Below are 27176 nucleotides of genomic sequence, written 5' to 3' on the forward strand. Positions count from 1 at the left end.
TTTAAGCAGCAAATGTGTGCTGCACAGGATGCGATAGATGAAAAAACAGATTAATAAGTAATTGTTCTGAGTAATATATAAATGAGAGAGAAAGACAAAGAGAACTTCACAATGTTTGTTTAGCACACCTTAACAAACAATAGAGTGCTAATTAGACCAAATAGTTATACAAAACTGAGGGTATTGACGCATATCCACTTGCAAATATAGACAACCTATGCTTTTATATGACCTTGCTCTCCTTCACAAGTTACCAGATTTTATTTATATATGGATTACTAGTCCTAAATAAGAAAAGCTCCTTAACCCCTGACACCATATAAATAATGGAAATCCAAACCAAAACCAAATAAAGTCTTTCCCAATAAAAAAAAATCTGGAGTTATTTATGAGTCAGTACTGATTGGATAAAATGCAAGTCTGTCAAAATTACTGAGATAAGAGGGCCGTCTGTCCCTTTATGGTTTCATATCGTTTTACCTCTGTGATTGCCTTGTATATAAACCTCTGCAGTCAAGTCCAAAATAAACTTTTATAATTCAGATAGGGCATGTAATTTTAAACAACTTTCCAATTTACTTTTATCACCAAATTTGCTTTGTTCTTTTGGTATTCTTAGTTGAAAGCTTAACCTCGGTAGGCTCATCTGCAAATTTTTTAGACCTTGAAGGCCACCTCTTATGTGAAAACATTTTGACAGTTTTTCACCACTAGGTGGCATTAGTTTTTGTGTGTCATATAGATAACATTAAGCTCACGCACGTGAAATTATATAGGAGTCAGCACTAGTCGGCTAAAATGCAAGTCTGTCAAAAGAACTGAAAGTTTGCAAAGGCTTAGATACAAGGTAATCACAGAGGTAAAACATACATTGGCTGTGCAAAACTGGGGAATGGGTTATAAAGAGATTATCCATCTTTCTTTCATGCAATTGGCAAGAGTCCATGAGCTAGTGACGTATGGGATATACAATCCTACCAGGAGGGGCAAAGTTTCCCAAACCTCAAAATGCCTATAAATACACCCCTCACCACACCCACAATTCAGTTTTACAAACTTTGCCTCCTATGGAGGTGGTGAAGTAAGGTTTTTCAAGGATGTTTGGATAATTTCTGTCCAAAATCAATGGATACAGAACATTGTCTCTCAGGGGTACCGAATAGGATTCAGAGTAAGACCTCCTGTGAGAAGATTTTTTCTCTCACGCATTCCAGGGAATCCAGTAAAAGCTCAGGCTTTCCTGAAGTGTGTTTAAGATCTGGAGGTTTCATGGGTAATCATGCCGGTTCCTTTTCAGGAGCAAGGCCTGGGGTTTTATTCAAAACTATTCATTGTCCCAAAGAAAGAAAATTCATTCAGACCAGTTCTGGATCTGAAAATTTTGAATCGTTATGTAAGAGTACCAACTTTCAAGATGGTGACTATAAGGACTATTCTGCCTTTTGTTCAGCAAGAACATTGTATGTCTACATATTCCGATCCATCCAGAACATTATCAGTTCCTGAGATTCTCTTTTCTAGACAAGCATTACCAATTTGTTGCTCTTCCATTTGGCCTAGCAACAGCTCCAAGAATCTTTTCAAAGGTTCTGGGTGCCCTACTCTCTGTAATCAGAGAACAGGGTATTGCGGTGTTTCCTTATTTGGACGATATCTTGTTACTAGCTCAGTCTTTACGTTCTGCAGAATCTCACACGAATCAACTTGTGTTGTTTCTTCGAAAACATGGTTGGAGGATCAATTTACCAAAGAGTTTTTTGATTCCTCAGACAAGGGTCACCTTTTTGGGTTTCCAGATAGATTCAGTGTCCATGACTCTGTCGCTAACAGACAAGAGACGTTTAAAATTGGTTGCAGCCTGTCGGCACCTTCAGTCTCAGTCATTACCTTCAGTGGCTATGTGCATGGAAGTTTTAGGCCTCATGACTGCAGCATCAGACGCGATTCCTTTTGCTCGTTTTCACATGAGACCTCTCCAGCTTTACATGCTGAATCAATGGTGCCGGGATTATACAAAGATATCACAATTAATATCCTTAAATCCCAATGTTCGACACTCTCTGACGTGGTGGTTAAATCACCATCGTTTAGTTCAAGGGGCCTCTTTTGTTCGGCCAACCTGGACTGTGATCACAACAGATGCAAGTCTTTCAGGTTGGGGAGCTGTCTGGGGATCTCTGACAGCACAAGGGGTTTGGAAATCTCAAGAGGCGAGGTTACCAATCAATATTTTAGAACTCCGTGCAAGTCTCCGAGCTCTTCAGTTTTAGCCTCTGTTGAAGAGAGAACACGTTCATTTGTTTTCAGACAGACAATATCACAACGGTGGCATATGTCAATCATCAGGGTGGGAATCACAGTCCCCTAGCTATGAAAGAAGTATCTCGGATACTTGTTTGGGCGGAATCCAGCTCTTGTCTAATTTCTGTGGTTCATATCCCAGGTGTAGTCAATTGGGAGGCGGATTTTCTCAGCCGTCAGACTTTACATCCAGGGGAGTGGTCTCTCCATCCGGATGTGTTTTCTCAGATTGTTCAGATGTGGGGTCTTCCAGAAATAGATCTGATGGCTTCTCATCTAAACAAGAAACTTCCCAGATACCTGTCCAGGTCCAGGGATTCTCAGGCGGAAGCAGTGGATGCGCTGACACTTCCTTGGTGTTATCAACCTGCTTATATATTCCCGACTCTAGTTCTTCTTCCGAGAGTGATCTCCAAGATCATCATGGAACAATCATTTGTGTTGCTGGTGGCTCCAGCATGGCCTCACAGGTTTTGGTATGCAGATCTTGTTCGGATGTCCAGTTGCCAACCTTGGCCACTTCCGTTAAGGCCGGACCTACTGTCTCAAGGTCCGTTTTTCCATCAGGATCTCAAATTATTAAATTTGAAGGTATGGAAATTGAACGCTTAGTATTAAGTCATAGAGGTTTATCTGACTCCGTAATTAATACTATGTTACAAGCTCGTAAATCTGTCTCTAGGAAGCTTTATTATCGAGTTTGGAAGACTTACATTTCATGGTGTTCTTCTCATAAATTCTCTTGGCATTCTTTTAGAATTCCTAGAATTTTACAGTTTCTCCAGGATGGTTTGGATAGGGGTTTGTCTGCAAGTTCCTTGAAGGTACAAATCTCTGCTCTTTATGTTTTATTTCACAGAAAGATTGCTAATCTTCCTGATATTCACTGTTTTGTACAGGTTTTAGTTCGTATTAAGCCTGTCATTAAATCAATTTCTCCTCCTTGGAGTCTTAATTTGGTTTTGAAGGCGTTACAGGCTCCTCCTTTTGAGCCTATGCATTCTTTGGATATTAAACTACTTTCTTGGAAAGTGTTGTTCCTTTTGGCTATCTCTTCTGCTAGAAGAGTATCTGAGCTATCTGCTCTTTCTTGTGAATCTCTTTTGTCTGATTTTTCATTAGGATAAGGTGGTTTTGCAGACTTCATTTGAATTTTTACCTAAGGTTGTGAATTCTAACATTAGTAGAGAAATTGTTGTCCCTTCCTTGTGTCCTAATCCTAAGAATCATTTGGAAAGATCCTTACATTCTTTGGATGTGGTAAGATCTTTGAAATATTATGTTGAAGCTACTAAAGATTTCAGGAAGACTTCTAGTCTATTTGTTATATTTTCTGGTCCTAGGAAAGGTCAGAAGGCATCTGCTATTTCCTTGGCCTCTTGGTTAAAGCTTTTGATTCATCAAGCTTATTTGGAGTCGGGTCAAGCCCCGCCTCAGAGAATTACAGCTCATTCTACTAGGTCAGTCTCTACTTCGTGGGCTTTTAAGAATGAAGATTCAGTTGATCAGATTTGCAAAGCAGCGACTTGGTCCTCTTTGCATACATTTACTAAATTCTACCGTTTTGATGTATTTGCTTCTTCTGAAGCAGTTTTTGGTAGAAAAGTTCTTCAGGCAGCTGTTTCAGTTTGATTCTTCTGCTGCTGTTTTAAGTTTTTTCTTCATAAGAATAACTTATAGTTGGGTTGTGGATTATTTTTTCAGCATTTGGCTGTTGTTTATTTTTTATCCCTCTCTCTCTAGTGACTCTTGAGTGGAGTTCCACATCTTGGGTATTTCTATCCCATACGTCACTAGCTCATGTACTTTTGCCAATTACATGAAAGAAAACATAATTTATGCAAGAACTTACCTGATAAATTCATTTCTTTCATATTGGCAAGAGTCCATGAGGCCCACCCTTTTTATGGTGGTCATGATTTTTTGTATAAAGCACAATTATTCCAAATTCCTTTGTTGATGCTTTTTACTCCTTTCTTTATCACCCCACTACTTGGCTATTCGTTAAACTGAATTGTGGGTGTGGTGAGGGGTGTATTTATAGGCATTTTGAGGTTTGGGAAACTTTGCCCCTCCTGGTAGGATTGTATATCCCATACGTCACTAGGTAATGGACTCTTGCCAATATGAAAGAAATGAATTTATCAGGAAAGTTCTTACATAAATTATGTTTTTTAAACAACAAACATTCTGGTGTTGACTGTTCCTTTAAATATTTTCTAGCTTACAAGACTGACTGTGAAATCTGCAGAAACAGGATGTTGCCATCAGTTGCAGCTTATCACTACTTATGGGAGATCAGTACAGGCGAAGTCCCAGGTGGCGCCACCGTGCGGACTTTTGGCAGGTGAGTTCTTAAAGGGACATGAAACCCATTTTTTCCATGATTCAGATAGAGAATATCATTTTAAACAACATTCAAATATACTTCTATTATCTAACAGCAATGCACATGGTAGAGCCAATAACATGAAGCATATATGTGCAGCCACCAATCAGCAGCTCTTGAGTCTACCTAACTATGCTTTTCAACAAAGGATACCGAGAAAATGAAACTTACTTATAGAAGTAAATTGGAAAGTTGTTAAAAATTACATTCTCTCTATAAATCACGAAAGAAAAAATTTGGTTTCATATCCCTAGAAAGAAACATCTAATTTTTTATATATATATATATATATATATATATATATATATATATATATATATATATATATATATATATATATATATATTGTCTCTTTCAATGCAGATGATCATTGCTAAACGATCCCTAAGCTTGTACAACTGTCAGCCCTTAATGATATATATAAACAGAGGAGAACTCTTGAAAAGCAGAAATCTTCTGCACCGAGAGTATATGCAGCGTCACAGCATCCCCCTCCCTCTTCCCCCACGGAGGTTACAACACATAAATTACACTGATGATAGTGCCTGGCTGCCTGAAGAAAACGGCTTTTCTTAAATCCTAAAACTTGTGGGCAGTTTGAAGTTTTAACTGTGGGGGGAGTTAGAAACACAAATAAACAGTACTGAATGATCATTTTATTAAGGTTAAGATGCATATTATGTACATACATGGCTAAATCTAATACCTTTATACTCTAATAAATGTTTATTCAGTCACATCAGCTCACACAGATGTTATCCTCTAAGTACACTGTATGTAATATAGCTGTGTGTGTCCTTGACTGCATCATGAGCATGTGACTTCTGTGCCCCTGCCTGTAGCGTGCGTTACAATATGGCAGCTTACATAGGAGAATCCAGCAGTGGATCAGTGCTGTATTTTAAAACAATATCCTTCAACAGTTTGGGGTAAGAGGAGCATATAAAATAGTCAGCAGTGATTATTTTATTTTTATTAATAAGAAAAACTAGGTTTTAGGGATTATTAGAAGACAGGTGTTTAGTGTCCCTTTAAAGTGTACACAGATCAGACCAGATCTATCAAGCACAATTTAGCAGGCACTTCCCTATTATCTTCCTGTCCAGCAGCTTGAGGTGAGGGTGCCTAACTGCCTATTAATCACTGCAGATTGAAATGCATAGAATAGGTGAAGACCCAATATTATCTAACATGCTAACAATGCAGAGAACTGTTTGCAGAAAAATGCAAGTAAAAAAACATTTTTGTTCATTAAACGTAGTTTGATGATGATGCAGTCTATATTATTAGGTTTATAATGCTGTTTAGTATTTAAAGTCTTCATTTCAAAGCTTTAAAAATAATGTATTAGGTGTTACTTATGACAATTTTGAGAGGGCCCTGGAACCTAACTCCCTCACTTCCCATTGAGTTGTGTATTTATTTTATTAGGTGATGTTTAGCAAATGTTTTTGTTCATTAAATTTAGTTTGATGATGATACAATCTATATTATTAGGTTTATAATGCTGTTTAGTATTTAAAGTCTTCATTTCAAAGCTTTAAAAATAATGTATTAGGTGTTACTTATGACAATTTTGAGAGGGCCCTGGAACCTAACTCCCTCACTTCCCATTGACTTACATTATAAACTGGGTTTCAATTTACAACGGTTTTGATTTACATCCATTCCTCCTAGAACCTAACCCTGGCGTAAACTAAGGGCTATTATATATATATATATATATATATATATATATATATATATATATATATATATATATATATATATATATATATATATATTTAAAGGGATACTAAACCCACATTTTTTCTTTCATGATTCAGATATAGCATACATTTTTAAGGAACTTTCTAATTTACTCTTATTATCAATTTTTCTTCGTTCTCTTGCTATCTTTATTTGAAAAAGAAGGCATCTAAGCTAAGGAGCCAGCCAATTTTAGGTTCAGAAAGCTGGACAGCACTTGTTTATTGGTGGTGGTTAAATGTCAGCCAATCAGCAAGAACAACCCAGGTTGTGAACCAAAAATGGGCCGGCTTCTAAACATACATTCTTGCTTTTCAAATAAAGATAGCAAGAAAATGAAGAACAATTGATTATATGAGTAAATTAGAAAGATGCTTAAAATGTCATGCTCTATCTGAATCATGATAGAAAAAAAATTGGGTTCAGTGTCCCTTTAATGTATTTCAGAAATTAAGCACAGCATTGCAAAACATCTGCATACAAACAACATTTTTTTTTTTATTATTGAGGTTTAAGGATCACAACATAGCACTGTTGAATAATCACAGAGCAGTATCAGTTAACAGAAATACAATCTTCACACTCCAATAACAATGCAAATACTGAATAAAATGTACACAAAAAGGTGGTTAAATGATGCGCAAGTGAACCCCTGCACATATACTAATCTGCTCCCAAAATACAGAAATGAATAAGATACAGAAATACACAAATAGGGCGTACATGTGCGCTAAACAGCTAAGGAGTTATAGAGTGTCTGATTATAGGTATCTACAATCATCTTGTTTCATACCGTAGATACCTACTATTTTAAAATAAGACCCTCTATAACCCCTTAGCTGTTTAGCGCACATGTACGCCCTATTAATACTGAATAAAATGCCTGTAATCCACACTATACACATTTTAACAATCCTCCATTTTCTAATTTTGCTTCTGCTTTGTTATCCCACAAAAATATTACAATCTACTGAAGAACAATGTCCTTTAAAGGGCCATTCTAGTAGAAAGAAATCACATGATCTAATCCCTTTTTATTTAAAGGTACATTGCAGCCAAAACTGAAATCCGCATGGGTACATTTCAGTTTTGGATAGAAGCATTTCTGTAATATAGATGTATTAGCAAAAATGCTTCTAATAAAAGCTATAGATGTTTCAAAAGTGTACTTAAATATGCAGCGTGCACCAGCATTATAAACACAGCACTTGCTCTGAAAGTCTAAGATGCTTGTACCATCTGGTAATGTCTCACTTTGTTGATAGCTGATATGCTATAAGCCCCACCGGTGCTCTGAGCATCTGCAGTACTTAAAATGCTGATGCATGAGAATATCCAGCTATGCTTCACATGCACGTGCAGAGAAAGATGTTAACACTAAAACAGTGAGAACTTTTACTAGAAGCATTTTTTCCAATACCTGTATATTGCAAATATGTTTCTAGTCAAAGATGTTATTCAGCTATGTGCATTTAAATTTTGACCGTAATGTCCCTTAAAGATTGGCGACCCTAGAGTACTATGTGTTTAACCCTTGCAACGAAGTTAAGCACACAGTAGAAGTACCCCTTGGGACGCGAAGATCACTGCTGGTCCCGAGCAGATATGCTGCAGATACAGTCACACGTCTTAGATGTGGAGTTAGCACTTCTGATTGGTTTAGCGGCTTACACATCTTATATCTCAGGCACTATTGTGCGACTGTCTAAACCAGACAGCCTCAAACTTGGCCCTCCAGAGGTTTTGGAACTACATTTCCCATGATGCTCAGCCAGCTGATATGCTGACTGAGCATCATTGGAAATGTAGTTCCAAAACCTCTGGAAAGTTTGATGATGTCTGGTCTAAACCCAATGACCATATAATGTGGGTAAAACTGCTGCCTGACCTTTCCATTCACATCTAAATATCGAGGGTGCAAGTTAAATTTAAAAAAAAAAGCTTATAGGAAAGAATGTACGACAAGAGACCGACGTTTATCTTTTGTGATTCAGAACATACAATTATAAGCAACTTTTCGATTTACTTTTGTTATCAAATGTTGCTTCATTCTCGTGCTATCTTTTGTTATAGGAGCGGCAATGCACTACTGGGTGCTAGCTGAACTCATTGAGTGAGCCCATGACATAAGGAATATGTGTGCAGCCACCAATCGGCTAGCTTCCAGTAGTGCATTGGCTTAGTAGGCTTGGCTTTTCAATAAAGGACACTAAGAGAAGAAAGCAAATAAGATAAGTAAATTAGAAACCTGTTTAAAATAACATTCTCTATCCGCAACATGAAAGGAAAAGTGGTTTTAAAAAATGTTGTTTCTTTCATGTATTTGGCATGAGTCCATGAGCTAGTGACGTATGGGATTGCAAACCTCAAAATGCCTATAAATACACCCCTCACCACACCCACAATTCAGTTTTACAAACTTTGCCTCCTATGGAGATGGTGAAGTAAGTTTGTGCTAAGATTTCTACGTTGATATGCACTTCTCAGCATTGTTGAAGCCCGATTCCTCTCAGAGTACCGCGAATGTCAGAGGGATGTGAAGGGAGTATCACCTATTGAATGCAATGATTTTCCTAACGGGGGTCTATTTCATAGGTTCTCTGTTATCGGTCGTAGAGATTCATCTCCTACCTCCCTTTTCAGATCGACGATATACTCTCATATTCCGTTACCTCTACTGATAACCGTTTTAGTACTGGTTTGGCTATCTGCTATATGTGGATGCGTGTCTTTGGTAAGTATGTTTTTATTTCTTAAGACACCTCAGCTATGGTTTGGCACTTTATACATTTATATAAAGTTCTAAATATATGTATTGTACTTATATTTGCCATGAGTCAGGTTCATGTATTTCCTTTTTGCAGATTGTCAGTTTCATATTTGGGAAAGTTAATATTGAGAAATATTTTTCTTACCTGGGGTTTAGTCTTTTTTTTAATTGACTACTTGTTCAAATTGCGGGCTGTCTTAGGCTCGCGGGTGCGCTTAATGCTACACTTTATTGCGTCATTCTTGGTGCGAAAAAATTTTTGGTGCGAAAAGCACGTCCGTTGACGCAAGTTCGTCATTTCCGGCGTCATACTTGACGTAGGGGTTCACACAGGGTTGCGTTTCTAGTGACGTGAGTGTGTCATTTCCGGACATAGTTGGTGCCAAAAAAAATTTCAGTTACGTTGTGCGTCATACTTGGCGCCCAAGTTTTTTTCATTATTTATTGCCCCATTGCTTTTGCCTCATTCCTTTTGCTATGTCAGAGGGCTATGATATTTGCTTTTTTTCCCATTCCTGAAACTGTCATATAAGGAAATTGATAATTTTGCTTTATATGTTGTTTTTTCTTATTACATTTTGCAAGATGTCTCAATCTGATCCTGCCTCAGAAGTATCTGCTGGAACTTTGCTGCCTGACATCGGTTCTACCAAAGCTAAGTGTATTTGTTGTAAAATTGTGGAGATTATATCTCCAAATGTCATTTGTAATAGTTGTCATGATAAACTTTTACATGCAGATAGAGTTTCCATCTGTAATAGCACGTTGCCGGTTGCAGTTCCCTCAACTTCTAATGTACGTGATATACCTATGAATTTTAAAGAATTTGTTACTGATTCTATTAAGAAGGCTTTTTCTGCATTTCCACCTTCTAATAAGCGTAAGAGGTCTTTTAAAACTTCTGATAAAGTTGATGAAATTTCAAATGACCGACAGCATAATGAATTATCCACCTCTGATGAGGATCTATCTGATTCAGAAGATCCTTCATCAGACATTGACACTGACAAATCTACTTATTTATTTAAAATAGAGTATATGCGTTCTTTGTTAAAAGAAGTGTTAATTACTTTGGATATTGAGGAAGCTAGTTCTTGATATTAAAACCAGTAAACGTTTAAATGCTGTTTTTAAACCTTCTGTGGTTACTCCATAGGTTTTTCCTATTCCTGATGCTATTTCTGACATGATTTCTAAGGAATGGAATAAGCCAGGTACTGCTTTTAATCCTTCTTCAAGGTTTAAAAAATTGTATCCTTTACCATTAATTGCAATAGAGTTTTGGGAAAAGATCCCCAAAGTTGATTGGGCTATTTCTACTCTTGCTAAACAAACCACTATTTCTATGGAAGATAGTACTTCCTTTAAAGATCCTTTAGATAGGAAGATTGAATCTTATCTAAGGAAAGCCTATTTATATTCAGGTCATCTTCTTAGGCCTGCAATTACTTTGGCTGATGTTGCAGCTGCTTCAACTTTTTGGTTGGAGAATTTAGCGCAACAAGAATTGGATTCTGACATATCTAGCATTGTTCGCTTACTGCAACATGCTAATCATTTTATTTGTGATTCGATTTTTAATATAATCAAAATTGATGTTAGATCCATGTCTTTAGCTATTTTAGCTAGAAGAGCCTTGTGGCTTAAATCTTGGAATGCTGATATGACATCTAAGTCTAGATTGCTTTCTCTTTCTTTCCAAGGTAATAATTTATATGTTTCTCAGTTAGATTCTATTATTTCAACTGTTACTGGGGGGAAAGGAGTTTTTTTGCCTCAGGATAAAAAACCTAAGGGTAAATCTAAGGCTTCTAATCGTTTTCGTTCCTTTCGTCAAAATAAGGAACAAAAACCTAATCCTTCCCCCAAGGAATCTGTTTCCAGTTGGAAGCCTTCCTCAAATTGGAATAAATCCTAGCCTTTTAAGAAACCAAAGTCAGCCTCTAAGTCCGCATGAAGGTGCGGCCCTCATTCCAGCTCAGCTGGTAGGGGGCAGATTAAGGTTTTTCAAGGATGTTTGGATAAATTCTGTCCAAAATCAATGGATTCAGAGCATTGTCTCTCAGGGGTACCAAATTGAATTCAAAGTAAGACCTCCTGTGAGGAGATTTTTTCTCTCACGCATCCCAGTAAATCCAGTAAAAGCTCAGGCTTTCCTGAAGTGTGTTTCAGATCTGGAGGTTTCAGGAGTAATCATGCCGGTTCCTTTTCAGGAACAAGGCCTGGGGTTTTATTCAAATCTATTCATTGTCCTAAAGAAAGAAAATTCATTCAGACCAGTTCTGGATCTGAAAATTTTGAATCGTTATGTAAGAGTACCAACTTTCAAGATGGTGACTATAAGGACTATTCTGCCTTTTGTTCAGCAAGGACATTATATGTCTACAATAGACTTGCAGGATGCTTACCTTCATATTCCGATTCATCCAGAACATTATCAGTTCCTGAGATTCTCTCTTCTAGACAAGCATTACCAATTTGTTGCTCTTCCATTTGGCCTAGCAACAGCTCCAAGAATCTTTTCAAAGGTTCTGGGTGCCCTACTCTCTGTAATCAGAGAACAGGGTATTGTGGTGTTTCCTTATTTGGACGATATCTTGTTACTAGCTCAGTCTTTACGTTCTGCAGAATCTCACACGAATCAACTTGTGTTGTTTCTTCGAAAACATGGTTGGACGATCAATTTACCAAAAAGTTTTTTGATTCCTCAGACAAGGCTCACCTTTTTAGGTTTCCAGATAGATTCAGTGTCCATGACTCTGTCTCTAACAGACAAGAGATGTTTGAAATTGGTTGCAGCATGTCGGCGCCTTCAGTCTCAGTCATTCCCTTCAGTGGCTATGTGCATGGAAGTTTTAGGCCTCATGACTGCAGCATCAGACGTGATTCCTTTTGCTCGTTTTCACATGAGACCTCTCCAGCTTTTCATGCTGAATCAATGGTGTCGGGATTATACAAAGATATCACAATTAATATCCTTAAATCTCAATATTCTACACTTTTTGACGTGGTGGTTAAATTACCGGCGTTTAGTTCAAGGTGCCTCTTTTGTTCGGCCAACCTGGACTGTGATCACAACAGATGCGAGTCTTTCAGGTTGGGGAGCTGTCTGGGGATCTCTGACAGCACAAGGAGTTTGGAAATCTCAAGAGGCGAGATTACCAATCAATATTTTAGAACTCCATGCAATTCTCAGATCTCTTCAGTTTTGGCCTCTGTTGAAGAGAGAACCGTTCATTTGTTTTCAGACAGACAATATCACAACGGTGGCATATGTCAATCATCAGGGTGGGACTCACAGTCCCCTAGCTATGAAAGAAGTATCTCGGATACTTGTTTGGGCGTAATCCAGCTCTTGTCTAATTTCTGCGGTTCATATCCCAGGTGTAGACAATTGGGAGGCGGATTATCTCAGCCGTCAGACTTTTCATCCAGGGGAGTGGTCTCTCCATCCGGATGTGTTTTCTCAGATTGTTCAGAGTGGGGTCTTCCAGAAATAGATCTGATGGCCTCTCATCTAAACAAGAAACTTCCCAGATACCTGTCCAGGCCCAGGGATTCTCAGGCGGAAGCAGTGGATGAGCTGACACTTCCTTGGTGTTATCAACCTGCTTATATCTTCCCGCCTCTAGTTCTTCTTCCGAGAGTGATCTCCAAGATCATCATGGAACAATCGTTTGTGTTGCTGGTGGCTCCAGCATGGCCCCACAGGTTTTGGTATACGGATCTTGTTCGGATGTCCAGTTGCCAACCTTGGCCACTTCCGTTAAGGACGGACCTATTGTCTCAAGGTCTGTTTTTCCATCAGGATCTCAAATCATTAAATTTGAAGGTATGGAAATTGAACGCTTAGTATTAAGTCATAGAGGTTTTTCTGACTCAGTAATTAATACTATGTTACAAGCTCGTAAATCTGTCTCTAGGAAGATTTATTATCGAGTTTGGAAGATTTACATTTCATGGTGTTCTTCTAATAAATTCTCTTGGCATTCTTTTAGAATTGCTAGAATTTTACAGTTTCTCCAGGATGGTTTGGATAGGGGTTTGTCTGCAAGTTCCTTGAAGGGACAAATCTCTGCTCTTTCAGTTTTATTTCACAGAAAGATTGCTAAACTTCCTGATATTCACTGTTTTGTACAGGCTCTAGTTCGTATCAAGCCTGTCATTAAATCAATTTCTCCTCTTTGGAGTCTTAATTTGGTTTTGAAGGCGTTGCAGGCTTCTCCGTTTGAGCCTTTGCATTCTTTGGACATTAAACTACTTTCTTGGAAAGTATTGTTCCTTTTGGCCATCTCTTCTGCTAGAAGAGTGTCTGAGCTATCTGCTCTTTCTTGTGAATCTCCTTTTCTGATTTTTCATCAGGATAAGGCGGTTTTGCGGACTTCATTTGAATTTTTACCTAAGGTTGTGAATTCTAACAACATTAGTAGAGAAATTGTTGTTCCTTCTTTGTGTCCTAATCCTAAGAATCCTTTGGAAAGATCCTTACATTCTTTGGATGTGGTAAGAGCTTTGAAATATTATGTTGAAGCTACTAAAGATTTCAGAAAGACTTCTAGTCTATTTGTTTTATTTTCTAGTCCTAGGAAAGGTCAGAAAGCCTCTGCTATTTCCTTGGCCGCTTGGTTAAAGCTTTTGATTCATCAAGCTTATTTGGAGTCGGGCTAAGAATTACAGCTCATTCTACTAGATCAGTCTCCACTTCGTGGGCTTTTAAGAATGAAGCTTCAGTTGATCAGATTTGCAAAGCAGCGACTTGGTCCTCTTTGCATACATTTACTAAATTCTAATGTTTTGATGTATTTGCTTCTTCTGAAGCAGTTTTTAGTAGAAAAGTTCTTCAGGCAGCTGTTTCAGTCTGATTCTTCTGCTGATGTTTTAAGTTTTTCTTTTCTTCATGAGAATAACTTATATTTTGGGTTGTGGATTATTTTTTCAGCATTTGGCTGTTGTTTATTTTTATCCCTCTCTAGTGACTCTTGCGTGGAGTTCCACATCTTGGGTATTTGATATCCCATATGTCACTAGCTCATGGACTCTTGCCAATTACATGAAAGAAAACATAATTTATGTAAGAACTTACCTGATAAATTCATTTCTTTCATATTGGCAAGAGTCCATGAGGCCCACCCTTTTTATGGTGGTTATGATTTTTTTGTATAAAGCACAATTATTCCAAATTTCTTTGTTGATGCTTTTTACTCCTTTCTTTATCACCCCACTACTTGGCTATTCGTTAAACTGAATTGTGGGTGTGGTGAGGGGTGTATTTATAGGCATTTTGAGGTTTGGGAAACTTTGCCCCTCCTGGTAGGATTATATATCCCATATGTCACTAGCTCATGGACTCTTGCCAATATGAAAGAAATGAATTTATCAGGTAAGTTCTTACATAACTTATGTTTTCTTTCCAATTTAGTTCTATTAACAAATTAGCATAATTATCTTGGTACCTTTTTTAAAGGAGCAGCTATGCAGTACTGGGAGCTAGCTGAACACATCCAGTAAACCAATAAAAGGATCTAGGAGGGGGAGAGGGAGGGGGGTATTGAGGGGGTCAGCTACACTACAGAAAAATGTAAATTGTATGACAAAAAATAAAAAAAAACTTTTTTTTGGGAGGAAAACTGTGTTCTGGCAGACAGCTGCCAGTACCCAAGATGGCAGCAAATAGGTAGCGGGGGGAGGGTTAGAGAGCTGTTTGGGGGTGATTAGGGAGGTTGGGGGCTAAGGGGGGGGGTCATCACGGCTGAACAGAAAAAAAAAAGCGCCTTTTATTTTAGTACTGGCAGACTATTTGCCAGTACTTAAGATGGCGGGGACAATTGTGGGGGAGGGAAGAGAGATGTTTGGAAGGGATCAGGGGGTGGGATGTGTCAGGTGTGAGGCTGATCTCTACACTAAAGCTAAAATTAACCCTTCAAGTTACCTAATTAACCCCGTCATTGCTGGGTATAATACAAGTGTGGTGCGTAGCAGCATTTAGCGGCCTTCTAATTACCAAAAAGCAATGCCAAAGCCATATATGTCTGCTATTTCTGAACAAAGGGGATCCCAGAGAAGCATATACAACCATTTGTGCCATAATTGCACAAGTGGTTTGTAAATAATTTCAGTGAGAAACCTAAAGTTTGTGAAAAAGTTAACATTTTTTTTTTATCGCATTTGGCGATGAAATGGTGGCATGAAATATACCAAAATGGGCCTCGATGAATACTTTGGGTTGCCTACTAAAAAAAAAATATATACATGTCAAGGGATATTCAGGGATGAAAAAACAAAATGGTTTGGAAATAGCAAAGTGCTACTTGTATTTATTGCCCTATAACTTGCAAAGAACATGTAAACATTGGGTATTTCCAAACTTAGGACAAAATTTAGAAGCTATTTAGCATGTTTTTTGGTGGTTGTAGATGTGTTACAGATTTTGGGGGTCAAAGTTAGAAAAAGTGTAAGTTGTTTTTTTCCCAATTTTTCATCATATTTTATAATTTTTTTGTGGTAATTTTATAAGATATGATGGAAATAATGGTATCTTTAAAAAGTCTATTTAATGGTGAGAAAGATGGTATATAATATGTGTAGGTACAGTAAATGAGTAAGAGGAAAATTACAGCTAAACTCAAACACCGCAGAAATGTAAAAATAGCCCTGGTCCTTAAGGGAAAGAAATTGAAAAATGGCCTTGTCCTTAAGGGGTTAACTAAGGATAGCAAGAGAATGAAGCAAATTGGATAACAGAAGTAAATTCAAGATTTGTTTAAAACTGTATACTGTACTCTGTCTGAATCCTGAACGAAAAGATTTGGGTTTCATGTCCCTTTTAATGTTTAATTTACAAACAAGTTTTATCAGGCACAAAGTACACACCATTGAAAAATGATTATATACTGAGCTCAGGACACAGTGGGGCTTAGACAATAGGTAATAGATATATACCGGTGCTGAGATCTAAAAGTAAGTTTATAAAAATGGACGTAACCTTTCTAGGTTATGTAATCTCTGTTGCAGGGTTCTCCATGGATTCTTGACAAGTTGTCTGCAGTCCTGCAGTGGCCTCGCCCAGTTGGTCTTCGCTCTATTCAACGTTTTTTAGGCTTTGCCAATTACTATAGTATCAGTATCTCTGACATGACCCGTAAGGAGAATGATCCACTCCATTGGTCACCTACTGCCAATAAGGCTTTTGAGAGGCTTAAGACTGCCTTTGCTGCCGCTCCAGTTCTGGCTCATCCTAACCCTGTCCTGCCCTCTTGTCTCAATGTCCTACGCCTGGCGGTTCCTTGCATCCGTGCGGTTTCTTCTCTAAGAAATTGTCTCCGGCGGAGTGCAATTATGAAATTGGCGACAGGGAATTACTGGCCATAATTTTGGCACTCAAGGGATGGAGGCACCTTCTCGCGGGTACTAGCGTACCAGTGCTCATTCTTACTGACCACAAGAATTTTACTTATCTATTAGAAGCAAAACGTTTGTTGCCCCGACAGGCCAGATGGGCGCTATTTTTGTCTCAGTTTAATTATGTGGTCTCCTACCTGCCTGGTAGTAAGAATGTTAGGGCTGATGCCCTCTCTCGTCAATTTTCGCCTCTGTCCAAGGAGGAGTCTATACCTATTCCAGTTATACCTCCTAACCATATTTTGGCCACCATACGTACTAATTTGACTGCTCCCTTAGGGGAGGAGATCCTGGCTGCACAAACCAATGCACCTCCAGAGAAACCTAGTGGTAAGTGCTTTGTACCTAAACTATTGCACACTTACCACTATCCTAAAGCCGCAGGTCACCTGGGCAAGAACCAAATGATTTGGTCTGTCACTCGACAATTCTGGTGGCCAGGTCTTCGTTCTGATGTTGCTGCGTATGTTGCCTCCTGCTCAGTCTGTGCACAGAATAAGACTCCTCGACGTCTACCTGTGGGTCTTCTTCAACCTATTGCTAATGGTGAGCGTCCTTGGACACATCTTTCCGTGAACTTCATTGTCGAGCTCCCTGTTTCCAATGGCAATACTGTTATCCTAATGGTGGTTGACCGTTTTTCTAAATTGTCACATTGCATTCCCTTAAAGAAGTTGCCTACTGCTCAGGAGCTTGCTTCAATTTTTGCCCGGGAGGTCTTCTGTTTACATGGGTTACCCAAGGAGATAGTGCCGGACCGGGGTAGCCAGTTTGGCTCCAGATTTTGGCGTTCCTTTTGTGCTCAAATGGGGATCCAGCTCTGGAACAGTTCCTCTGTTGCTATGTCTCAGATCACCACAATAATTGGTCTGAACTGTTACCTTGGGCAGAGTTCGCTCGTAATAGTGCTATTAATGCTTCCTCCCAGTTATCCCCGTTCATGGCGAATTATGGGTTTCAACCATCCTTGTTGCGCGATTCATTCATGTCTCAGGGAATTCCGGCTTTGGAGGAGCCTCTCCAGTAACTCCGTTCCACGTGGGTGCAGATTCAGGATTGCCTTCATCGTTCTATGCAGCTCCAAATGTTCCAGGCTGATCGTAGGCGTCTGCCCGCGCCTTCCTACCAGGTTGGTGAGAGGGTTTGGCTGTCCTCCCACAACTTGAACCTTTGTGTGCCTTCCAATAAACTGGCTCCCCATTATGTTGGTCCTTTTCGGACCTTTTCGGACCTAGGCTCTTGACCTTCCTCCTGCAATGCGCATCTCCAATGTTTTTCATGTCTCCCTCTTGAAACCATTGGTTTGTAATTGGTTTACCACTGTGTTGCCTCGTCCCCGTCCTATCTTTGTTGACAGCCATGAAGAATATGAGATCAGCATCATTATTGACTCTCGTATGTCCAGGGGTTGTGTACAGTATTTGGTTCACTGGAGGGGTTACGGTCCAGAGGAGCGTTCATGGGTTCCCTCCTCTGATGTTCATGCTTCCGCCCTCCTCCGTGACTTCCATGCCCGTTTCCCCAATAAGCATTTTGTCCTCCCGCGGAGGAGGGGTCGCTGAGGGGAGGGTACTGTCAGGGTTTTTTCCCTGCTTTGTTTGCCATGTGCTGCTGGCAGCCATTTTACTCACCTTGCTGAATCTGGTTCAGAGTGTGTGATGCTGCTCATTTCCTGCACGCCCTCTTATGGTCAGACTGTTGTACATCATCCGTGTGAGACAGGTTGCAGTCTCAGAATTGTGATGTCATCACTTATTATTTAAAGGGCCTCTATTCAGTATGCTTTGCCCTTGCGTTGTCTCAGACCTGTTTGTGAGTTCCTGTGTATTACCTGGCTAGTCTGACGTCTCTTCTGGTTCCTGGTCCCTGGCTTGTTCCTGACGTTGCTGTTCTCCTTGTTCCTGATTCCGGCTCGTCTGACTACTTGCTTTGGCTCCTGACTCGGCTCATCTGACTACCAGCTCTGATTTTGACTCTGGTTATTTGACTTATGGACTTTTTATTATTTTTGTTATTAATAAAGGTGTGATTATTTTGGCACTTCTTGTCTCAGTCTGATTCCTGGCACCCTGACACACCTTTTTCTGGGACTAAATATCCTCCTAAACCAGGAGGAAATTAACAGGCTGGCAGGGCAATTAGAGAGTATATCTAAGATAGCAACTATGCTAGGACTACATTTTATTGTCTAGCAAGGTTTTTTGGTGGCTCAGTTACACTGTGTAAGTGTGTTTTGTGCAGTTACGGTATCCATTCCAATTTCATTATGGGACCGGACCGTAAATCTATGTGACGTCATGGAGGCGGTTTCTTCTTCCCAGTTGCGACGCACATTTTTTCCTTAGCGACTTTTTATCTCTGGGAGTTTTTGTAGCTGTCTCTTGATGCATTGCTGCTTCCTGTCTGTCCGTGGATTCCGGCAGGTTCCCGTGTCAGTAGGAGGTCAGGTAAGCACCGCAGCATATCGCTGTTGTGTAGGATTGCCTGAAGGGAAAAATTTTACTGTTAAACTTAGGAAAGTATTTTTTGGGCACGTTAGGAGGTTCTGAGAGACTCTGTTTGTTACCTAATCTCGGCTGTCTTAAAGGGACCGTTCGTTTTTTTTATAAAAGCTTTAAAAGTTTATAAAGAAAGAAAAAACATTTTTTTTGTGTGTGTACTCATTAGCTGCAATATGGACCTAGAGTCTATATCTGTTCAGGACTGCAGGCTTTTTTTGCAAGCCCAAGTTGAACCACCCTTGCCTTTCTGTAGTATTGAAAGAACTTTATTACACAAAGATAAATTGTTTGACTCTAAGCCACCATTCTCTGAAGGGGATGCTGTCCAGGCGATGCAACCTACTTCCCCAAATGTGTCCCAAACTGTGCCATCTGTCACAGTGCCCTGCGCTTCCTCAATATCTCCTGATGGAGTATTTTTGAAAGCTGTTATCTGAGACGCTAGCGGCCATCCCTACGCTGCAAGGGAGGCGCAAGAGGAAGATTGTTGAGTCAGATAGCAGAGTTTCTGATCCGTCTCAGGTTAAACAAGTTGCTCTTTCCCATAGGTCGGAAGAGGGGGATACTTTGGTAGCCTCTGAGGGTGAACTCTCAGATTCGGATAGTGTAAATCCTTCTTCTGATGCTGAAGTGGTCTCCTTCAGATTCAAGCTTGAACACCTCCATGTGTTTCTAAAGGAGGTTTTAGCTACTTTGGACGACTCCGATACGCCTATCGTTGTCAACCCTAAGAAGTCAAGTAAATTAAATAGATACTTTGATGTTCCCTCTCCTGGGGAGGTTTTCCCAGTATCAGACCATGCCACAGAGATTATTACCCGGGAATGGGAGAAGCAAGGAATTCCCTTTTCCCCTTCTCCTGTTTTTAGAAAAATGTTTCCGACCACAGATTCCATCACGGAATCATGGCAGGCGATCCCCAAAGTGGAAGGGGCAATCTCTACTTTGGCTAAGAGAACTACTATTCCGATTGAAGATAGTTGCTCTTTCAAAGATCCTATGGATAAAAAGCTGGAGGCCATTTTAAAGAAGAGCAGCAGTGTGCATTGCTACAGTAACAAGTGTGGCAGCCTATTGGTTTGGAGTCTTTGCAAACTAAAACTCCTTTGGAAGAAATTCAAGACAGGATAAAAGCTCTAAAGTTAGCTAATTCCTTAATCACTAACGCTTCCTTACAGGTCATTAAGTTGGGTGCCAAGATATCTGGCTTTGCTATCTTGGTGTGTAGAGCGCTATGGCTTAAATCTTGGTCTGCTGATGTTTCTTCCAAATCTAAGCTTTTGGCTATTCCTTACAAGGGAAAGACCTTGTTCGGGCCAGCTTTGGCAGAAATTATTTCCAATATTACGGGAGGTAAGGGCTCTTTTCTGCCTCAAGACAAGGATCAAGTGGGGGGCAGACTCTCTCTGTTCACGCAGGCTTGGGAGCGAGATGTCCCAGACCCATGGGAGGTGGACATTGTCTCTCAGGGGTACAAGTTAGAGTTCAAAACGTTAGGGGTACAAGTTAGGGGTACAAGTTAGAGTTCAAAACTTTTCCTCCCAGAGGCAGGTTCCACCTCTCAAGATTATCTGTAGACCAGATAAAAAGAGAGGCGTTCTTGAATTGTGTGCAGGACCTTTCCCTCTTGGGGGTGATATAGTGCCTGTACCAAGTCTCGGTTTTTACTTAAACCTGTTTATGGTTCCCAAAAAAGAGGGAACTTTCAGGCCCATTCTAGACCTAAAGTTACTAAACAAATTCCTCAGAGTACCATCCTTCAAGATGGAGACTATCCGCTCCATTCTGCCCCTGATTCAAGAGGGTCAATTTATGACTACCATAGATCTGAAGGATGCGTACCTGCATGTTCTCATTCACAGGGATCATCACAAATTTATGAGGTTTGCTGATCTAGACAAACACTTTCAGTTTGTAGCACTTCCATTCGGCGTTGCCACAGCTCCCAGAATTTTCTCAAAGGTACTGGGAGCCCTATTGGCAGTAATTCGATATTGAGGAATTGCAGTGGCGCCTTATCTGGATGACATTCTGGTTCATGCGCTATCCTTTCAACTAGCGGAATCTCATACAAAGACTTTGTTGGCGTTCCTTCGTTTCCACAACTGGAAGATCAATCTGGGGAAAAGCTCACTGATTCCGTCTACAAGAGTGACCTTAGGAACCATTATAGATTCTCTAGCTATGAGGATTTTTCTGTCCGAGGTCAGAAGAGATAATAGATGAGAGTCTAGGTAAAAATAGGAATCAATGGAATATTGATTCCGGTGCTACCCCCTATATAATAATATGGATAATGGGGTGTAGGGTAATGGAGGTCAGAAGAGCCAAGATTCTGTCCACTTGCCTGTCCCTACAGTCGATGGCACGACCATCAGTGGCCCAATGCATGGAGGTAATCGGGCTGATGGTGGCTTCCATGGACATAGTTCAGGTTGCTTGGTTCCATTTGAGGCCTCTGCAGCTCTGCATGCTTGCTCAGTGGAACGGGACTATACAGATCTTTCTCAGAGAATAGTTCTGGATCAATCAACAAGGGGCTCTCTACTGTGGTGGCTCTCACAAGAACATCTGTCACAGGGGACGTGTTTTCAGAGAGCATATTGGGTAATTATAACCACGGATGCCAGCCTGTTGGGTTGGGGCGCAGTCTGGAACTCGTTGAAGGCGCAGGGACTTTGGTCTCAGGAGGAATCTGCTCTCCCCATAAACATTCTGGAGTTGAGAGCAATCTTCAATGCCTTGATGGCCCTAGCCTGGTTTATTCGATTCCAGGCGGACAACATAACATTAGTGGCCTACATCAACCACCAAGGGCGAACTCGGAGTTCCTTAGCCATGAAGGAAGTAGCACGGATAATCCAGTGGGCGTAGACCCACAATTGCTGTGGACAATTGGGAATCGGATTTTCTGAGCGGACAGACGTTCCATCCCGGGGAGTGGGAACTCCATCCGGAAGTGTTTTCCAGACCATGGGGATTACCAGAATTGGATCTGATGGCGTCTCGTCAGAACACCAAGCTCCCAAAGTACGGTTCGAGGTCAAGAGATCCTCAGGCTTTTCTGATAGATGCTCTGGCAGTTCCTTGGAACTTCAGGTTGGCATATCTGTTTCCTCCGTTTGCTCTACTTCCACTTGTCAGCGATCGGATCAAGTAGGAGAAAGCATCAGTGATTCTAACAGCTCCTGCGTGGCTTCTCAGGATCTGGTATGCAGATGTAGTAGAGATGTCATCTCTACCTCCTTGGAGGTTACCTTTCAGGAAGGACTTTCTGCTTCAGGGGCCCTTCCTTCATCCAAATCTTGTTTCTCTGAAGCTGACTGCTTGGAGATTGAACGCTTGATTCTAGCCATGCATGGTTTTTCCGAGTCTGTTATTGAAACCATGATTCAGGCTCATAAGCCTTTTACTAGAAGGATTTACCATAAGATATGGCGTAAATATCTTTATTGGTGTGAGTCTAAGGGATATTCTTAGAGTAAGGTAAGGAACCCAAGGATTTTATCCTTTCTCCAGGAAAGCCTTGAGAAGGGGTTATCTGTCAGTACCCTCAAGGGTCAGATTTCTGCTCTTTCCATTCTGCTACACAAGCGTCTGGCGGACATACCGGATGTTCAATCCTTTTGTCAGGCCCTGGTCAGAATAAGGCCAGTATTTAAATCAGTTGCTCCACCTTGGAGTCTTAACCTCGTTCTTAAAGTTCTACAACAGGCTCCGTTTGAGCCTATGCATTCCATAGACATTAAGTTATTATCTTGGAAGATTTTGTTTCTTATTGCTATTTGTTCTGCTCCGAGAGTTTCTGAACTCTCAGCTTTGCAGTGTGAGCCTCCTTATCTCATATTTCATGCAGATAAAGCAGTTCTCCGTACCAAGTTTGGTTTTCTTCCTAAGGTTGTTTCGGACAGGATTATTAATCAGGAAATTGTTGTTCCTTCTCTCTGTCCTAATACTTCTTCTAATAAGGAAAGTTTATTACACAACTTAGATGTTGTGCGCGCTCTTAAGTTCTATTTGCAGGCTACGAAGGACTTTCCTCAGTCTTCTGCTTTGTTTGTTTGCTTTTCTGGAAAACATAAGGGTCAGAAAGCTACTGTCACTTCTCTTTCCCTCTGGTTGAGAAGTATTATTTCGTCTGGCTTATGAGACTGCTGGACAGCAGCCTCCTGAGAGAATTACAGCTCATTCCACCAGGGCGGTGTCTTCCTCGTGGGCCTTCTAGAATGAGGCCTCTGTAGAACAGATCTGTAAGGATGTGACTTGGTCTTCATTACACACTTTTTCTAAATTCTATACATTTTGATAATTTTGCCTCGGCTGAGGCTTCTTTTGGGAGAAAGGTTCTTCAAGCAGTGGGGCCTTCTGTTTAGGTTTTTTGTCTTGTCCCTCCCTTATCATCTGTGTCCTCTAGCTTGGGTATTGATGATCCTGTGGACACGTTGAGTCCACGGCCCTCCCTATTTTTGCAGACAGTTTATTTTATATAAACCTCAGGCACCTCTGCACCTTGTGTTATTTCCTTTCACTCCTTTAGTTCGATCGAATGACTGGGGTTTGTGGGAAGGGAAGTGATACTTAACAGCTTTGCTGTGATGCTCTTTGCCTCCTCCTGCTGGCCAGGAGTGATATTCCCAACTGTAATTGATGGTCCCGTGGACTCACCGTGTCAAGAAAGAAATAAGTTTATCAGGTAAGCATAAATTTTGTTTTTGCCTACATAGAATAGGGGGCAGCTACATTTCGCTAGATAGACAATCCCCTCTGTTCTACATCTTATTGTATCATTATTTTGTAAACCTTTCCATTCCTGGATGCAAAGAAGTTTGCTCCCTCTATGTTATTGCATGCTTTGCATAGTCTGCATGGATAACATCCTGGCTCTAGGAAATTCATTTCTAAAGGGCTATAAGTTAAAGTAAACTTCAGATTGTATTCTTTGTTATCCAGATTTGCAACGTACTTATTCAATGCATGTTCGTCACCACACCACAGCAGCAACACATGGTCGATGTAGCATAGCCACAATACGTGTGTTCCTGTTGGTTCCATATTAAGTACAATGTTGTGTTCCCAAAATCCAAGGTAGAGGCTGGCATAGGAAGGGGCAAAATTTGCCCCCATTGCTGTGCCTCTAAGTTGAATATATTTATTATTGAACACAAAAAGAATTATGTGTTAGAGCAAAAAGTAAGAGATCACACACAAAATTAGTATGAGACTGAAGTGATATTCCTCTTTGTTGGAGATAGAATCTAGTAGCTTGTATTCCATTGGCATGAGGAATACAAGAATACAATAATTCCACATCAATGGTGGCTAATATGGTATTCTCATCTAGTACTAGTCCATTGATCTTCCTTAGGAGGTCAGGTGTATCCTGAACAAACGAGGGAAGATAACCAACAAAGGGTTTCAAAAAGTGGTCAATATATTCTCCAATGCATTCCAGAGGTCCACCTATGCCGGCTATTATAGGTCTGCCGGGAGGATATACTGAACCTACTTTGTGGACCTTTGGAATGGTGTAGAATGTTGGAATTTTGGGGTGGATTGGTAGTAAAAAATCAAATTCTGTTTGGGTGATAATATGTTCTTGCACTGCATTCAATAGAAGGGTTTCAAGATCCCTCATTGTGCACACGAGGGGATTCTCGATCACCCTTCTGTATTGAGAATTGTCATTGAGCTGTTGATTTACAGTGCACACCAGCCTGTATGCTGATAGTGTGAGAAAATACACATTGCTAAATCTAAAGGGACATAGAACTGCAAAAAGAAACTGCTCTAATGTGAATATGTTGTTATTACACTATTGCTACTGTGCAACTTTGTGTTTAAGAGGCATGACAGCCAAAACTAAAGGGACATAATACCCCCAAAAAATCATTCATAATTCGGATAGATCATACAGTTTTAAACAACTTTCCAATTTACTACTATTATTAAATTTTCTTTGTCCTCTTGGCATCCTTTGTTAAAAAGCAGTGATGTGAGTTCAGGAGCGTGCATGTGTCGAGCACAATATGGCAGCAGTTTTGCAAGAATGTTATACATTAACAAACGCACTAAATGGCAGCACTGTTTCCTGTCATGTAGTGCCTCAGACATGGGCACGATACCTATCTAGATATCTCTTCAACAAAGAATAACATGAGAACAAAGCAAATGTTATAATAGAAGTAAATTGGAAACTTTTGTAAAATTGTATTCGTTATCTGAATCATGAAAGGAAAAAAATTAGGTTTCATGTTCCTTTTTAAGCTTTCATGATTCAGCTAGCAGGCAATTTTACTTTTTAATTTATGTTGTCAAATGTTCTTAGTTCTCTTGGTATCATATGTAGAAGAGCATACCTAGGTAGGTTCGGGAGCAGCAATGCACTTTTTTGAGCTAGCTGCTGTTTGGTGGCTACACATTTATGCCCCTTGTCATTGGCTCACTACATATGTTCAGCTAGCTCCCAGTAGTGCATTGCTGCTCTGGAGCTGTTGTTATATGCAGGCAACAGTGTAATAATAAACTACAATGCAGCATTTTCTTTTTACCCTTTTATTTCCCTTAAACTCCTGCTGAGGAGTTAAACGCAAAGTTAAAGGGACATAAAACAGTATGCAAAACGGTTTCTTTTTTAACTCTCATTAACCCCTTTAATTCAGGCATAGTTTTGTTTACAGCAAGCTTTCCCCCTCCCCCACCCCCCTTTGCACTTCCATATATTGAAGGTGCTATCCAGGCCATAGCTATAGCAGAATGCACTCATGCACATGCACGGTAGGGGGCAGAGTCACATGACTCCTGACTAAAGCAGTGCACAGAATAATGCTGAAGCATGTGACATTATCCCCATGGAAACTAGCAAGCCTCTTGACAACAAACAATAGCAGTATCTGATGTCCCTCCTCAGCCCCCTTACTTGCATAAGTAATTATCCTCACATGCACTTTTGTACATGATATCTCAGGGTTTGGAGTAAGACACTGATAAGGGAGGTGGAGCAGGCTACACTTGACAACACTAAAGTGTAAGTAGTTTTGCAGATTTTTGTACATTTTATTAAAATACCTATAAGCTTTTTTTTTTTTTTAAATCACACACTGTTTTACCTCAGTTAACCCTTTTATAATATGCACATAACTCAAAATGTTTTATGGCACTTTAAAGAAAGCTGTAGTGCCGCAATGCATTACTTCCAATGCCTACCTAGGTAAACTTTTCAATAGTTTTTCAAACATTTTATTGGGATTTACCTTTTTGAGTTTAATTTTTTTTATCTCTTGCTCTTTTTTCCTATTCCTGTCTGATACGTCTCCACGTGTTTCTATTCTGTACTCAGGCTTAGCAGTTACAATATGGTGCAGTCAGAGGCAACGCTCACAGCTCAGCACTCCTCTACACTTCAGCAGCTGCGAGTGAGCACCAAGTTCGTTGAGCCCTTTATCGCCCGATTGGGCTCTTATTTTTTGGGGTTATCTGTCAGTACCCTCAAGGGTCAGATTTCTGCTCTTTCCATTCTGCTACACAAGCGTCTGGCGGACATACCGGATGTTCAATCCTTTTGTCAGGCCCTGGTCAGAATAAGGCCAGTATTTAAATCAGTTGCTCCACCTTGGAGTCTTAACCTCGTTCTTAAAGTTCTACAACAGGCTCCGTTTGAGCCTATGCATTCCATAGACATTAAGTTATTATCTTGGAAGATTTTGTTTCTTATTGCTATTTGTTCTGCTCCGAGAGTTTCTGAACTCTCAGCTTTGCAGTGTGAGCCTCCTTATCTCATATTTCATGCAGATAAAGCAGTTCTCCGTACCAAGTTTGGTTTTCTTCCTAAGGTTGTTTCGGACAGGATTATTAATCAGGAAATTGTTGTTCCTTCTCTCTGTCCTAATACTTCTTCTAATAAGGAAAGTTTATTACACAACTTAGATGTTGTGCGCGCTCTTAAGTTCTATTTGCAGGCTACGAAGGACTTTCCTCAGTCTTCTGCTTTGTTTGTTTGCTTTTCTGGAAAACATAAGGGTCAGAAAGCTACTGTCACTTCTCTTTCCCTCTGGTTGAGAAGTATTATTTC

At 40.1% G+C, this 27176-nt stretch overlaps 1 protein-coding gene across 1 annotated transcript in view; it reads left to right on the top strand.

Annotated features, from left to right (window-relative positions):
- Positions 1-27176, top strand: part of TEN1 (TEN1 subunit of CST complex) — a 48441-nt gene that overhangs the window by 15826 nt on the left and 5439 nt on the right. The window contains exon 2 of the mRNA XM_053709205.1: positions 4525-4648. Within this exon, the coding sequence (XP_053565180.1) occupies positions 4560-4648 (89 nt within the window). The 5' untranslated portion in view covers positions 4525-4559. The remainder of the gene's footprint in view (positions 1-4524; positions 4649-27176) is intronic.

Source organism: Bombina bombina, chromosome 1, assembly GCF_027579735.1.
Source record: "Bombina bombina isolate aBomBom1 chromosome 1, aBomBom1.pri, whole genome shotgun sequence".
Lineage (NCBI taxonomy): Eukaryota > Metazoa > Chordata > Amphibia > Anura > Bombinatoridae > Bombina > Bombina bombina.